The sequence below is a fragment of the Astyanax mexicanus genome, chromosome 1 (genome assembly GCF_023375975.1).
Source record: "Astyanax mexicanus isolate ESR-SI-001 chromosome 1, AstMex3_surface, whole genome shotgun sequence".
Taxonomy (NCBI): domain Eukaryota; kingdom Metazoa; phylum Chordata; class Actinopteri; order Characiformes; family Acestrorhamphidae; genus Astyanax; species Astyanax mexicanus.
In genome coordinates this window covers 95,748,008-95,764,434 of record NC_064408.1, presented here as the reverse complement: position 1 = coordinate 95,764,434, position 16,427 = coordinate 95,748,008, and the positions used below count along the sequence as shown (strand labels likewise).

The 16,427-nt window shown below is 37.9% G+C and overlaps 1 protein-coding gene across 1 annotated transcript; it reads left to right on the top strand.

The window, feature by feature from the left end:
* Positions 1 to 512: 512 nt before the first annotated feature.
* si:ch211-161h7.4 (titin) lies at positions 513 to 10,271 on the top strand. Its single transcript, XM_007249040.4, has 18 exons — positions 513 to 873; positions 2,279 to 2,322; positions 2,532 to 2,602; positions 2,957 to 3,072; positions 3,412 to 3,469; positions 3,578 to 3,776; positions 3,881 to 3,949; positions 4,071 to 4,151; positions 4,255 to 4,437; positions 4,769 to 5,178; positions 5,652 to 6,038; positions 6,195 to 6,764; positions 7,601 to 8,204; positions 8,341 to 8,411; positions 8,497 to 8,658; positions 8,744 to 8,913; positions 9,465 to 9,555; positions 9,683 to 10,271. The coding sequence occupies exons 1-18, from the start codon at positions 850 to 852 to the stop codon at positions 9,832 to 9,834; spliced, it is 3,462 nt and encodes a 1,153-aa protein (XP_007249102.3). The 5' UTR covers positions 513 to 849; the 3' UTR covers positions 9,835 to 10,271.
* The last annotated feature ends 6,156 nt before the right edge of the window (positions 10,272 to 16,427 follow it).

The window sequence follows — 16,427 nt, the reverse complement described above, 5'->3', positions numbered from 1 at the left end:
ATTCACTCTCTTTGCTTTCTCCAACACTCCAAAACAGACAGGTGGATGTGTGATTTAGATGACCTTAAAACCCAAAATAACATTTACTGCATTGTAGATATTGTAGACTACTAAAATTTTAAGTCAACAAATCTTTATTATTGACATTATTAATTATGTCAACTAAATATTGCAGCACCAACATCAGTCCACCATAACAAAAAACCCAACACACACCATACAGAAAATTAAGTAAGATTGTTAAACCATATTTGTGCATTTTTCACTCCAAGACATATACTTAATATTTATACAGTACCAGTCAAATTTGGGAGAAATGTTGTCTGTAGTTTATAGAATAAAACATGTTAATTTTACTCAAACATATACCTATAAATAAGCAAAATCAGAGAAACTGATTCAGAAACTGAAGTGGTCTCTACATTTTACAGTGCTGTATATTCGGTGACGCAGTCAGTCAGATGCAGTCAGTGTGTGGTGTGTTCCAGTAGGGGGGGATGGTCTCCGCTCAGCTCGTGTAAACCGGCGGCGCGGAGACAGAGAAGAGGCTGAAGGGCGGGAGAGTTTGTTTTTGTTTTGGTCTCGGTTAGAATGGTTTTACCTCCGTTTATAGTAGTTTATAACAGCGCTGTAATGTCTGTAAGCAGGCTCACGGTTTGCTATACACAGTGAGAATGGCAGAGTTCTGTATCTGCTGAAGATTTCAGAGTTTTTAAAGACAGTCAGAGAACTCTCCGGCTAATGCTAAGCGGGCTAAACTCACAGAGAATGAACAGCAGAGTTAGCTCGGCTTAGGCTAACTGGGTTAGCTAACGGTACTGCTTGGTTAGCACTGGACTTCCTCCCGAAATGGAGCGCAAGTTGATAAACTTGGTGAGTAGAATTTAAGCCTTACTTTAGCATGTTTTATTTGACTTCCATTAAAAAGAGCTAGCCTAGCGTATCTGCATTTTAACGTGAGGCGAACTGAACAGTAGCTAGGCTAGCTGGTTAGTTAGCTATCCAGCTAATATGCCTGCTAACGCTAGCTTGTTTAGTAGTTAAATCACTGTAGCGAGAGTTTAGCTAATCCTAAAACCACTGCTAAAACTCACAGCCGCAGACAGACGACCTACTGCTATTGCTGTTTGACAGCTTCTGAGGATAGAAGCTAGAAGGTATTAGTATGTCCCAAAAGTGCCAAGACCCCTCTTGCAATGAGTGAATTCAGCTATAACTAGCTGGTCTTTGTAGGTAGGCGTTAACCTGCAAATACAGCTACAATTAATTAACTAAACGGAGAAAAACATGGATCAACAGAACCAGAATATCTACAAGTGGACAGGTAGCTATAACCTCCCCCTGCACTGGACTGTAAATCTCTGTAAATTGTACGTAAAAGATTCCAAAATACATTAAGATACAGTTTTTCATATTTTTCTTATAAATCTTTATAGTTATTTACAATTATTTTATTTTTCACTATCCCTTTTGTGAAGTTGTATACCAATATTAAAAACAAATTAATATAGAACTAAATGTACCTGTATTAAGCAGTGTAGCAGTGCAACCCTGTTTTCTAAAACAAGCATTTGCAGACATCCAAAGTTGCAAAAAATAATTTCAGGGTACCCCCGGACCTGCGCTTGCGGGCTTTAGGGAGCCGTTTATGATATGCGGTAGACTCCCGCGACTTCCGGGATACTTGGGAAGTGTGCATTTAATCATAAAGCAAGTAGAATCAGCATGTTGATTAAATTAAACTCTGCACCCACACCAGCCACGTGGAGTTAAGATTGGACAATATATTTTACATAAGTTGATCAGATGAGTTGATCAGGTAAAATGATCAGAACTGATGTCCAACATCTGCACCTGACCTCACTTGCTAATTCTCACCTGACTAAATGCAGTCAGAATTTCACCACAGTGCTCCAACAGCAAGTTTAAAGCAGCATTCAAAGAAAGTTAGAGGCCAATGCTGCAATTGTTTTGTGTTGTGGACCAGCTGATTTTACAATAGGGTACAGTAATTCAAAGAATGTCTCATTTATTCATTATTACATTTATTTATTTAACTTATGTCTTAATTCATTATTATTTACAACATTCCTTTGAGCTAGTGTAATTTAATAATTAGAAAATAATGAGACTATACTAAACCATTTAACAATGTTTGCTTCTGTCGTAAGTACTGTTATTTATGACCCTTACTTTTAAATGGTGCCAGAACTTTTATATTTCTGTGTCTTTAATTTCAGATTGAGGAATAAACATTAATAAATATTGTTTTCTTCAGGGGAGAGCGAAGAAGAAGCTTCGTTATTTTCAACCAGAGGAAAAGTAAGTAACTAACTTTTTTTTTGCACTATTAAGGTGAACCCAGTTTGTTCAGTGTTAAATATTATGGGACATGCATCATTCGTGTAATGCATGTATTAAAAGGGGCAAGTGCGTCTTGTGTTAAGTGTTTTATTACTATCTGACATTCTACAGTGCAAGATAAATATATTTTATTTTTCTGTTTCAATTGTGGATGTCTTCTTTTTCAGGGCTCCTTGTTCAATTAAGATAAAAGATGTTTTCTCGCTGCATGACCTTGATGATATTTTTGATGATTTAGGTAAGTTGTTAATTTGTATGGGAAAGATTCCAAAACACAACACAAAACACATACATTTTCTTGTAAATCTTTGTACTCATTTACAGTGATTATATTTCTTACTATCCCTTTTGTGAAGTACACCAACACATATTAAATACAAATTAAAATGAAAATGGATCAGCCATATAGAGAAAGATACTATTTATTTCTGTAGTATACAGTGAAATTAATCAAATTCTGATATTTTGATACAGCATTACCCAAACAAAATCTGCTCCTTTGAAGTTCAATAAATGCCTTCTCCCATATCAGTCTGATCTAAACAATTACAGTGTATGTGTACATTAGTTGAAAGAATGTGCTCTTCTTCAGATTCTGAGTCAGGGACGCCTCAGCTCTCCCCGTTGCCACAGAGCCGTGTAGAAGTTGATCAGGTGAGAGGAAAGAAGTCACCAGCTCTGAAGCTAACGTCACCATTTGGAGCTGAGGTCAGTCTACTGTGTAATCCTTTGTGTTTTGATTAATTTAATATTTTATTTTGTGCATATCATGATCAATACACAGAGGTTTTACATTAACATTTGTCCTCTCTTATTTGAATCTCTGTCTTCTTTAAATATAGGTCTCAAGTACTTAATATGTTCATTATTTTGCCTGCTTTGTAAACTTATTAGTTGTGGAAAACATTAATATTTCACAGAAGCTAATCTTGTGCTATATAAACTATAGGTGGGGGTAGTCACTGAGTAGATGTAATAAATGTTATGTAAATTTTAATTTTTGTGTAGAAAATAAGTTCTAAAAAATAACTACTTGATTCTTATCAGGAGCCGGAGGTTTTGGCACCAGAAAATTGCATTCAGGAGGACCACTTAAATGACAAAGGTATCGTGAGATGTTTAAAGCAAAGCAGTTTTGGAGCTGTCCAATATTTTATATTTTACCTAGTGAAATTCTTGTGCATTGATCATTTTATTGTCTGTTTTGCATCAGGAAGCCCTTTTGAAGAGATTGCTCCCATTAAGACCTCCAGCCCTATTGACCGGATACAGGTTGAGGATGAAGCAGCGGATGCAGAAAGGCCAGAAACCTCCCCGATACTTTTTGGTGTTGAGGATGAGCCAGTTCAGGGTGACGTGAGCAAACCTTCATCAACTCAGAAATCCAAGAATATAAAGGAGTTTTACCAATAGTAAGTTTTACAAATTTTACAAATGTATCTATTTAATTCAGTAAAGGTTAATTAAAAATGTAGCTTTTTTTTATTGATGTGTGTACCGATGCTCTGTTTTAAAGTGAGTCACTGGTGTCTCCACCAGTACGGATTGAGTTTGTAAAACCTGCTACGGAAGACGTTTCTGTAAGGTGAGCTTTTGAAATTCTGGCTTATTGCATGTGGTTGTATCTTTTTTGACCTGTAACACACATTTTATGAGCACAGGACTGACTGCCGATTATTTATTTATTTATTTATTTTGTTTTTAAGCTGTATGCCATTACTGTCCACAACTGCGGCAAGCAAAGGGTGCCAGACCATATCACCAGAAACGAAAGAAGAGTCACAAACGTGAGAGTTCATTTTTATATTGCATAATTGTTTGAAAATGTTGGAAGATATATGTAATGTTAAATCCTCTGCTTTGTTTTTTCTTAAATTGTTCAATTTTCAGAGATGGGGATTTAAATATTTTGCCTTTCACTGCCGAAGTTCGGATCGATCCTCCTCAATCACTTTCAAAAGAGCAGCCTATAATTCAGTCCACTCGGGTGCCGGACAAAAAGTCGGACGCAGAAGTCAAACAGTCCTCGTTCCAGCAGAAGCTTAAAAATGCCTTCAAGCCAAAAGCCGCACTGTAAGTTTGTGTATTTTAAATGTTTGTTGACTTTTACGTTACATACCTTGCAAATACTGTTATTAAATTGAATATCCCAGTTATGTGAAAGTATAGCAGAAAAACGAGCTACATATTAGTACTGCATCAACTGTAAACACAGACCTTTTTTCATTTGTATTGTTTATTTTATTAACAGAAAGAGGACACATTAATCAATATTACCATTTCATAATGTAAAAACACCAGTAATTGTTATATCAGTGTAATTCAGTGTAATATGAGAGTTTTTATGTGCAAGCCTTTTCTAAATGTTTAAGCCAGTTAAAGGAGACCTTTCGATTCATTTCAGGAAACCAGAAGTTCGGACACAACAGGCTCGTGCTCCTTCACCAGTTGAACTTGACGATGATTTTATGATACTGGAAGATGACGCTCCCATCCTGTTCACCATTCCAAAGAGGACAAAAGCAAAACCTCCAGCAGAGGGCGATGTTGAAAAGCCAGAGGGTAGCCAGAAGTCATCTCAGAATGAACCAGATCCTATAAAGAAGAACGAAGATAAATATAAACATGGAGATGAAACTGATGCTGCAAAAACGAAGAAAACAAAGGCCAAGCGTGGAAAAGTTCACAGTGTGAGTGAGAAAGACACTGTGGCTCAGGTGACTCCAGAGGAGACCCCAGACCCTTTACCTGAAGTAGCTGAAGTTTGTGAGCCCTCCCCTGTTCCAGAGGCTAGCCAAGAGGCTGATTTACCTGGTATGTTTATGTTCATTACTTTAATTTTTACACTACTATAAAATTGTTGTTAATGTAGTTGTGTTTAGCTGGTACATCAAAAAAAAAAGAAAACGTGAATCTTAAGTGCATGTTTTTTAAACTCAGGTTGTTTATTTAAACATCTTAATTGTAAAAGGTATTATGTTTATAAGAAAAATAAGGATGACACATCAGTTAGCATACATAAATGCTTGCTAGAATACATTTTCAGTTTTATTAATTCAATCATAGGTGAAGGGGGAAAAATTGAAGCTGCATGTTCAGGCACGTTTATAACACTATGACCATTTCCCTTCTTATGAAAGTGTAATGTGCGGAAGGTTGTAATTATAATGCAATGTTTTTATTGTTTCATTGTTGTGTTTTAAGTAAGACTTGAAAGGAACTGGTGACTGTTGCATGTGAATAGTGTTTGTAATGTTAATTTGTTATTTTTGTTTTGTGAAAAACAGGTAAACAAAGCACAAAACGCAAAACATCTAAGTCTGAAAATCTTGGCAAGGAAGATGGAAAAGATGAGCGGGTCAAAAGGAGAGTTGAAAAGCCAGCATCTAAAATTGAGAAACCTGACAACATTACTGATGATACCAATAATAGACATGAAGAACCTGCAACAAAAGTTAAAAAGAAACCCAGGAAAGCCAAATCTACTGTAAAAGTAGGTGGGTCAGAGAGTGAAGAGCAACATTTAGCAACCCCAAACGAGGAGGGGAATGGCAACCCTACCATGGCAAACAAAGAAATGCCTGAAGGACTGGAACCGGTGCACAATCTGCTCAACGACCCCGAATCACCTCTGGAGTTCACTGAGCAACCAGATGTGCAAAGTACCACGACAGGTTAGTGTTTTTATTCAGTTATTCTGTAAACATATGCATTTCCATCAAAATGAAACATTTAAGCCTCAAATGGCTTAATGTAATATACGATTTAAGCTTTGTGTTTTTGAAGTGTTACTATTTTCTGTTTTTTTTTTTTTTATTATCATGATCCAGTTAAGAATGCATCAAAACAGACTGCTACAAAGCCTGGCCCATTCAAGAAGCCTATAAAGGTCAAGAAGCTGGAAAAGACAAAAAAGGATGCAAAGATAAAAGAGCTTCCTGTGAGGGAAGAGGGTCCTGGGACGAGCAAAAGGAAGAGGAAACCACCTGGAGAATGGTGGCTAAACAGTGAAAGTCAAAATAATGACAACACACAGCAGCAAGAAGTGGCAGTTCAGCAGTCTTTACGAGAATTAAAACCCAATAAGAAAATGAAAAAAGCACTCCAGATATCAGCAAACCCAGCTGAGGGACAGGAGAGCCAGAGCGAGTCAAATAATTCTGTGACTGTTCAAAAGGTTCCGAGAAAGAACAAAAAGTCTGACTCTGCTGGTGACCAGAAAAATCCCAAGACAGCTGGTGGCAGACGAAAAACAAAGTCGACAGCTCCGGCTCGGCGCAAAGCTCAGGAGAAGGCATCAGCTCCTGTTGCTGAAGAAGAGGTGGCAGTTGATGAGAATGTTGAACAGCCTTGTCCAGCAGCATGCAGTCCTCTTCCTAGACGAAAAAGCCTTACTCCAGGTAGTCCTTGTTATTTGGGTTTGGTTAATTTTTTCTTTAAATAATCCTTAGCTCAATTGCTAAAAATCTACCTGGATAAAGTGACCCAAATCATATGTGTTGCCTTAATGTGATTTAGTCTGATTTTATACAAGGATGTGTGATCTGTTCAATTCAGATTTGAATCTTTTTCATATGTTGTCCTAGAATTAGATACAGGCATATGACACGAATGTGAATGAACAGATTGTATTTCCATAGACCTTTGCACATGTATGCATGTGCGTATTGCTTTTGGTGACCAGAGTTCATTTATGAAAGTCTGTTCACTCTGCAGCCATCTTTGCAATGCAGCCGGGCAGTTATTTCCAATTACACAAAGCCAGGCTTCAATGTAAATTAATGTGGAAAACCAAAAAACTCAAAAGTGAAGGTCAAATAATCATAGCCAGTTTGTTACATTTGGCTCAGTATACCATCAAAACATGATTTTTTTTAGTTTGGTCTGGCTACTAAAGGGGCACAGAACTCGAGTGGGAGGCTGTCCATGATATAACTATACAGTTAATTGGTTGGCTCTTTTTGTTGAAGGGCGAGATTATCTGTAACCAGGCATAATTTAGAGGGTAATGAGATGTGCATATCATTGAATCACATGATGTTTCATGGTTCAGATTTATTCACACTTACGTTTTATTTACACAGCTGAATACTTTTTTTTTTTTTTTTTTAGCTAAAATAATGTAATGTAATTTTCGAGGCATGTTATAAGAATGGGTTGTAGTCAGTATATGTGAATGTATGTATGTATGAGTGTATAATACATAGTATAATGCATATTTAATCTCTTGAAACAGGAGGGAAGAGGGTTTTTGAAAATATCTACACACGGGACAGTCATAGTGGATCTGCTCAGAACTGTCCTCCATCTGCCCTCAATCCATCAGAGAGTCTACCTGGGAAGCGACAGAGAAAACCCACCAGCAACTGGTGGGAGGTGCCACATTCTCAGGGATCTGTTGAGAGCAGTAGGTCACCACTGAACCGGTCTCCACAGAAGACCAAACCACAGATGGCCCCCCCATGTAGTGCTTTTGACAGTGTTCCCAATGTCGGCAGGTCACAGAAGACGGCCGTGGTTAATGCTCAGAAAAGAAATAAACTGAATCTGGTACAAACACCAAGAACAGTCAAAAGGTCTTTGGCTGCATTTGATGCTATATTAGCCTCTGGGGATCCTTGGCCATTGAGCGTGAAGGCTCAAGAAAGCAGACAAAAGGGCCGCAGAAACCTGCTGCACTCTCTCGATGATCAGTCGGAGCAGTCCAGCGAGAACATCCCCAGTGATCAGCAGCATGCTACCTTTGATGTCTGTACCAGTGGTGTTACTGTGGAACCTTTTGCTGCCAGTAGGAGAGCGAGTACTAGATTATCAGCTGGATCCAACAGGGCATCTGAATAGTAAGTTGGATGTACAGATTCTCTAAAAATACTGTTAATCAGATGGTAGGATAATCTGATTGTTAAATAAATAATAAATAGTGTTAATCAGCTGTTAATATAATCAATATGGAATGGCTTGTATTTGTTTTTGTAGTGATACTGCCTTCAAAAGTGGCCCTTCATCGATGATTGAGCTTGAGCGTTTTGAAGAGCATGAGGATTGTGGTGAGTGGTTATTAATTACTGTAAAAGCTTCCAATACATTGCTTTTAAAAATTCATTCAAAGTTCCCTTACTCTCTTTCTTTCAGACTTGCCCAAATATAGCATGATTCCAGACATGCCACATGTACCCCGCGTGCTGTCAGACTGTGATTTTTGTGGCCCTCCGCTGCAGCCCATTGTTTTAGAGTCCGACGACTGGGACAATCTGTGTCTTTGGTTTGCTCACCTGTGGCCTTCTGCACCAAAAGGTAAACAATCAGACTTAAATTACAAAACTAACTTAGTTCAGTTTAGTGAAATATTTATGCTAAAACTAATACTTTTCTCTACTAGATGGCCAAGTATTCAGCATAATTAGCCCAGATGACTTCCACTGGCACTCTCATGGTGGAAGAGCTATGGGTCACATGGTAGACTTTCAGAGCAACAATTTCTCGAACGGCAAGATTCTGTTGGGTTCATATATGAAGAAACCTTTGCAGGAGGATCTACATGCAGTTACTGTGAGTGATTTTCTCTTTCACTGGCTTTGCTTCTTTCTTTATAGTGCAGACTGTGAAGAATGTTTTTGAGTTACAGGTCGTGACCTCTATTATCTGTGGCTGCCATTAGTTTGATCTGAGCTTTTGACTAAAATCTGATTAATTAATTTATTTTTTAATCAATATTGCCATCAGGCTTTACATCTGATGCCACAAATAACAGCTTTTATAGTTAACACTGACATCTCACAGTTAATACTGTGACAGCAGTATTTAAACTGTTCATGAAGTGTTATTTCAAGATGTGGTTTGGAAACAGCCACATCTGTATACGATGATAAAGTTTTGAGGTTTTATCTTGTTAGCACACTGATATCCCACAGTTTAGATTCTGAAAGATTCTTTAACTTTCATTTTTCCGTGACTAATGGCAATAGTCTTTGAACAGAAGACTAGTTAGTCTGTGTAATTATAAAACATCATTAAAGATAATGTAGTTTGACTTTTTTTAATTTCATGCATGAATGACATCATCTCATCTTATGTATACGTTTTTGTATTTATTTTTCAAGGTGTTTAATGTAGTGTCAAGTTCAGTGCGGCTGGAAATTGATGGCATCAAGACAGTCTACAACTCAGGGCAAGCATTTATGACGCCTTGTGGTAAGAAACAATATTAACATGATATTAAATATGATACTAAAAAATATATATCTAAAAAAATTGGCACCCGACCTGTTTTTCAGTGATGATTATAAATGTGTTTACTAATCTTTGTTTTGTTTGGCAGGACAATCCTACAGCATTCACAATGTTTGCCGTGAGCCTGCTGTGCTGTGGTACACAAGGATGCTACAAACCCAAACAAACTTGCAGAGCAAACAAGTCGAAGAAGGCGTTGGACATAATGTAAAAAAACAAAAGAAAGGAAAAAAAGTCTAATTGAGTGCGATGGTCTGACACCAGTGTGTAGATACTCTTCTGTTTTAAAGTCATATGAATTTAGTAGGCTCTAAAAAGATTTGCTAACGTCTTTAGATTTGTTTTTTAGGTTGCTTGTAGCTTTTTGTAAATAGCATTGTGGTAATAAACCGAAGAGACTCATTCTCGTTGTATGTATTTGAAAACATTTAAAAAGCTTGTTATTTAAATGTAATGTGTACTGGCGAGTTTTTAATGTCAGGTGTGTCGGCACAGAACTATTTTAAAATAAAAAAACAAAACATGTCAGTAGGGGGCATTATATCATAATCTATATGTCTGCCTCCTTCCTTGCTCAATACAAATCCAGTGCTCATTTGAAGATGTGAAATGTTTTGTCAGTCAGGCATTGTCTTCGTACACAGTTGTGGACAGACCATAATAAACTGTCGGCATCATCCTGTGAAGTGTGTTTTGTTTGGCAGTGCATCTTAGGAGCTTTGCCACATTGTCTGTTTATCTGTAAACAGCCTGTATTCATGTCTAACAATTCACCAGTGTGGAAAGAGAATATGGACCATTCACAGTGTTTTAAAATCTGGTGTGTTTATGAAAATGTCTGTCTCAGGCGCCAGTAGAAATGGTCTCGCTGCCTCCCCTGTGGTGAGGACTCTGACTGAACCTTCCCTTTTTAACACTTTTTATGTGAACCAGTGGGATTCTTTATCTTTTAAATATACAGCATGCTTTTAACTTCAAACGTGTAGCACAAACTCAGCAGTTGAATACATCAAAATTGGAATTCTCCCTTTTAAATGGCTCTCTTACAAACAACTTTAGTAATTCTTAAATACAGTGTATATTTATCATAATATATATTTGCAGGAATAATAGGCAGTTACTACAGCAATCGCACATGTTTAGTAAGTGCAAAGTTATTTTTGATGTAAATGCTTTTGAAAAAGATTCGTCTTTTAGTCGCTAATTAAAGACAGAACGATCAGGTTTTGGACACCCAAGGATATGAATCTGATCGCTCAGGTGGTCTGTAGTTCTGTAACCAAACACCAGTAATAATTGTCACAGTTCACAGTAGTTCTGTAACTAAACACCAGTAATAATTGTCACACATCATAAAAACTATCTGTTCAGGGTCTCTGGATTCTTCAAAAACCCTAAAAATTAGCTTTTCTAAAATAATAAATAAATACTATTCTGGTTTTATTTTCAATATTTCATATGCAAGTTAGCTTACTGGTTTAAGGGCATATTAAAATAAGAGAGTACTGTAGGCATGGGAAAGTGTAAGTTACCATCCGCAAACAAAGGTTTTGCCCTGGATATTTATGTTTGTGCAAATCTATTAATTTATAGTCATTTACTAATTGTCAAAATCTATCAAGACACATAAAAACCATGTCAGTGTCACTATAAGAATGACCCACTACCCAAAATAATAAAGTGTAACAAGTGTAAACAGAATCTGGTCAAAGTGCATCCCGATACTATCCGAATACAAAATGCATGTTAACTCCTGGTGTGAATAGACCCCAAATGTATATCCATACTGTAGCTAAAATCTTCAGGATATAATTCTCTAGCCACACACAGATCAGTTCTCATTAAATGATCTGAAATTAATCAGCTTGTCAGCTAAGCTTCTATCCAGATTTGAGAAATAGGCAGGTGAGGGTATTAGAAATTCTAGTTTTATTATAGTTTGTGCATAGGTCCGCCTGGACACCTGGCCAGTAGACCTGGTCGGTTATCTGTCCCTGCTAAACTTGCGTAAATTTTGATGTCCACCATCTCTTGTTGATCAGTTGATTTTCCCTGTACACCAAGGGGCAGTTTTTACAAAAGGAATAAGCCTAGCCTGGGCTACACAGCATTTAAAATGAAGATTTACCATTAAAAGAAACATTTAGTCTAAGGCTAGACTTGATCCTTTTCTGGGAAACTTAAACCCTTAAATCTGCTATGAGATTATACCTGCTGATTTCAAGTGTTGAGTCAGTGGATCTATAGACCACAGCAAACACTTCACAAAAGGACATCTGAATCCCAGAGGAAATAAATACTGCTCAAAATGAATGTTGACCTGTCGGTTAGGTGACGGCCTTGGTGGTCATATTTTAAAAAAGTGCTGACCAACTCTGCATCTCTTACCAGTCAATTTTGACTTTATGCTAAAGGGCTTTTATTAATTCATCCACATTTGCAAGTGTGGATGAATTATGTTCTGCTCTAGCATCGTGCAATATACACAAATATGTCAAAATATTATGACCACCTACTTGTTTCTACACTCATTGTCCATCTTATGAGCTGCATATTTTACTATCCTCATTCCACCATCTTCTTCAATTATCAAGACTCAACAGGAGCACCACACATCAGCTATTATTTTGGGGTGATTAGATACTCTCAGCACTGCAGTGACACTGGCATTGTGGTGGTGTATGGGGTGTTTGAGTGTATTTTGCTGGTACAAGGGGTTTAGACACAGCAGTGCTGCTGGAGTTTTTAAACGCTGTGTTGTCTCACTGTCCACTATATTAGACATTCTTCCCTAGCTTCTCTATCTTGTAGATGTAAAGTCAGAGACAGGTGCTGTGTTGGTGCATGGTTCGTGTGGTCATCCTCAAGTTCTTCATCAGCGCTCAAGGGACACGGTTGGCTGCATGTTTCTGGTTGCTGGACTAGTTTCAGCCCATCAGTGACACTGAGGTGTTTAAAAACTCCACCAGCACTGCTGATGGAGTCTGACCAGTCTGATTCACTCCTACCAGCACAACACACACTGCAGTGTTGACAGTGACTTATCACTCAAATAATTCCTGCTTTGTGGTGGTCCTGTAGGGACCATTAAAGTACATGGTGAAAAAAGGATTATGAAGTAAATATGTATATGATTGTCCTTTGTTCCTGCTTCAACACACCAATTAGTGAAAAAAAATCAAGAACTCACTGTTCACTTGCTGCTTAACCTTTATACCTCACTTGTTGACAGATGCTATTGTAACCAGGCCAGACAATCAGTGTTTTTCCTGTTGCAGTAAAGTTATTTTCACTGTGTATCTAAAGATTTGTAACAAAGATCAACCCAGAAAGCTTTCCTGCAAAGTAAATAAATAAATAACGCTGACAGCAGTTGCAGAAACACCCATATCTGTTACACAGCTGATATTATCTGGGATGCGTTTGATGTATTTTGAGTCTGCTGGGCATGGTTTAAAATACTACTTATTTTTGGGCTAGTATTAACAGTAAGCTGTCAGACTGTATCTGTATTTATCAAAATGTCATACTCTAAAATAAGACATGTCATTATGCTGTATTTGTGATTGACGAACTGCACTCCCAATTTGTCACATTTCAGGAGGCAGAGCAACTATTTAAAAATGTCAATATCTCTTTATTATTTATTAAAGTGTTGATGTAAACTGAATTTACTGTGAATTTTCCCCTGAGTCTCTGTGCCCTTGATTGAAAAACAGCTCTAAGAGTCACCTCATTGTCCTTGATGGTTTAAAGAGATAATAGCAGCCCAGGCCATCGATATCTCATTCTCTTTATCATGCAGAATGCCTGAGTCTTAGACGCTGAGCTCTAGGGGAAGATTTGCGCAAACAAACGAGCAGATAAAGCCCTTTCTCTCAGCTGACTGACAGCTGTTGCCTAGAGCCCTTGGATATCTATCTACCTAAGAATGGCTTAAATGTGATTTTCTAAAAGTGCGAGTCTACGCTGTCTTGTTGCTGATCGTTCGTCAGCATGCTTAAGAGGGTGGCAGCAAGAAAATCTGAAATGTTGAGCTCCTTTATACTCAAGTCTTTTGCTCAACTGTGACTACAGACTACTCCAAAGGTTATGCTTGAAATGCAAACTTAATAGCTGACCTTACAGAGACCAGGCAGATGAGAAGCTCTCACAGTGACTGCGCTTTCAATTCATTGCCTTTGCTACTGTCCTTTTTTAGTCAGCTTTTACAAATGTGCATAGCACTTCTGTAAACTGGTACCATCCACTCGATGGTGTTTCTGAACTTTAGTGCGCTCTAAAGCAAATAACTTTCTTGAAGGCCAGCCTTAGAACCGATGCGTGCTTTCAGAACTACCTATTGAAAATGTGCTCTAGTTCTTACTGTTTTAACAGGTTTGGACACTCTAAACATAGTCTGGTGCACACAGAACATAAACATAGTCATAAACTGTGGGTTAAGTTAAAACTGACAGGTATATATAGAATATTACAAGACATAATGAGACCGGTGATGTCCCACTCCTGAGTCGATCTAAGCAAGTGAAAGAGTAGGGTGAATAAATGACCTGAAAACCCACACCAAGTTTTGAGTAGCTTCCTACTTTTAGCTTTTTAAATTAAACCAGACAAAGAAGAATGCAGTTGTGGGAGGAACTTTGATAAAATTATATAAAAATGTTGTGTCTCGTGAAAAGATGTTTAAAATGAAAGTAACACCTGTCCCCTGTTCAGAATAATATAGTTTATTTATATAGCACTTATCAAGATTCTTAAAGGCACTTTACTTACAAAGAAAAAGAGGCATAAAGCACAAAGTAAAAAATCTTATTAAAAACAAGCTAGCAATAATAAGCTTCTTCTCCAAATGAGCCTAGAATCCAGAGTTGCCAGGTTCATGGTTTTCCTGCCAAATTGGGCTTGTTTGAAAATCCAGTCATTGGTGAAAATTCAGGGGTGAATTTTTTGGGCTACTTTTAAAAATTACCACAGCTGCCAAAAAAACAAAAAAAAAAGTTGGGTGTTGCCTTGAATGTTACGTCAAAACGGTGAGCAAATGTGTACAAGTCAATACTAAAATCAAACTTCCTTGGAAAATTGATTACAACAACAAGATCCAGGAGAACATAACGACATAAGGTAGGAAGTGTGAAAAAGGAGGGAGAGAGAGAAAGAATCACAATGTAACCAGAAATCACAAAAAAATGTTAAAGAGGAGAGAATTAGAATGTTTAGGAGAGGCAAGAACAGAAAAGAGTAAGTAAATGTTCTTGACTGGGACATAAAACTGTTATAAAAGTACTAATAAAACACTAATGTTACAATATTATTAATTTAAGATAAATAGCAAATCTTGATAATAAATCCCTTAAAAACTAAATACTAAGTCGTACACTAATAGTTGTTTTGCCATTTGCTTCAATCCTGTGACAGACAGATATTTTGGGCTAGTTTAAACTTCTGAAGGGCGAGTTTTGAAACTGAGTTTGGGCTGAATATTTTTGTTGGACCAAGTCCAAGAGTAAAAATGTAAGGTGCCTAGTCTTTTAGTTCCAATTTCTTTTCTACTGTGTCTTTTTACCAAACCTTCATGCTGATGCTCTCACACAGGTTAACTATTGGTGGTCAATTTTGTGAGAGGAAAGTGGCTAGGTACTTTAAACAGTACACTTTTTGTAAGTGGTGCAGAGAGAGTAGTTTGGAGGGTTTCCTGGATAAATTATGTCTGTGGGTATCATTTCTCTCTTGACATCAGTGACGCCTCATTCACATATAAATGCTACGTGTATGAACTTTGAGCAGTGTTCTCAGCTCGACAGCAACTGCTCAGACAAATGCTTGGCATGCTTGCCCTTTTGCTCTACTCAGCAACCAACCATGTTCCACATCTATCAGAAATTGAGGCTGCTGGGTCAAGAGCTTCAATTTGTAAGTGTCAAAGTCTCCTAATTCAGTTGATGAGGAATATAGAGCTCCTGCAGAGCGTGCTGGAGCTCTCCTTCAACATGAAGTCTACGAACTGGTGGCTCTCCAGAAGCATAAGAGGCGAGGTGGTGTAGTTTAGTGCATTAAAACTCTGGCCCCTCTGTCCTCCGGTATAGGGTGATTAGTGTGCTCTCGCGTTAGTGGCGGAGGCTGCTGAGTGAATGTTAGAGTGGAGAGAGAGAGATGAGATGTGGCTCAGGGGAAGAGCAGTGCTTAAAGTGCCTCAGCGAGGCCAGTAAAAGTGACATAAACTCCGCCGGTGAATAATGCATATGGAGTAGTCCATCATGTACAAATCACAGCTCTCAAAAGAAGAAGCCAGACATCTTCATCTTCTCCCATCTACTCCAGCAAGGGCCCCAACTGTCCTTTTGAGATTAGAATCCAGACACTTTTGGAAAGATGCTTTGTTTTGATGACTGTATTTTGCAAATGCAATTGAGTTTAACTTGCTGAGATGAAAATGGTAAATGACTGTGTGTGGTAGGTATGATGATGCTAGGGCTGTGTTAAACTTCAGACATTTATAGTTTTGTTTTGCTCTTTATTGTTAAAGTGAGTGCATCGATATATCCATAAAGCTCTCTGAGGCCTTCAGAAAGAAGGTGTCACGCCTGGCACTGTCAGCGCTCTCGTTTCCCCCACACTCAGCTCTATCTGCAATTCTGCACCGCAAGACTACAATACCCAGAACACACCACACAGAGACTCTGCCGATCATGTGACGCTTCCAGGAAGTAATTCTCCTAATTACTGGCACCTGTTTTACCGGGTACTTAAGCTCGCTCAGAACTCTCACTCCTCGCTGAGTATTGTTTGGTTCGTCCTGCATTACAATGCGTTTCTCTGATCTCTATTTTGTTACT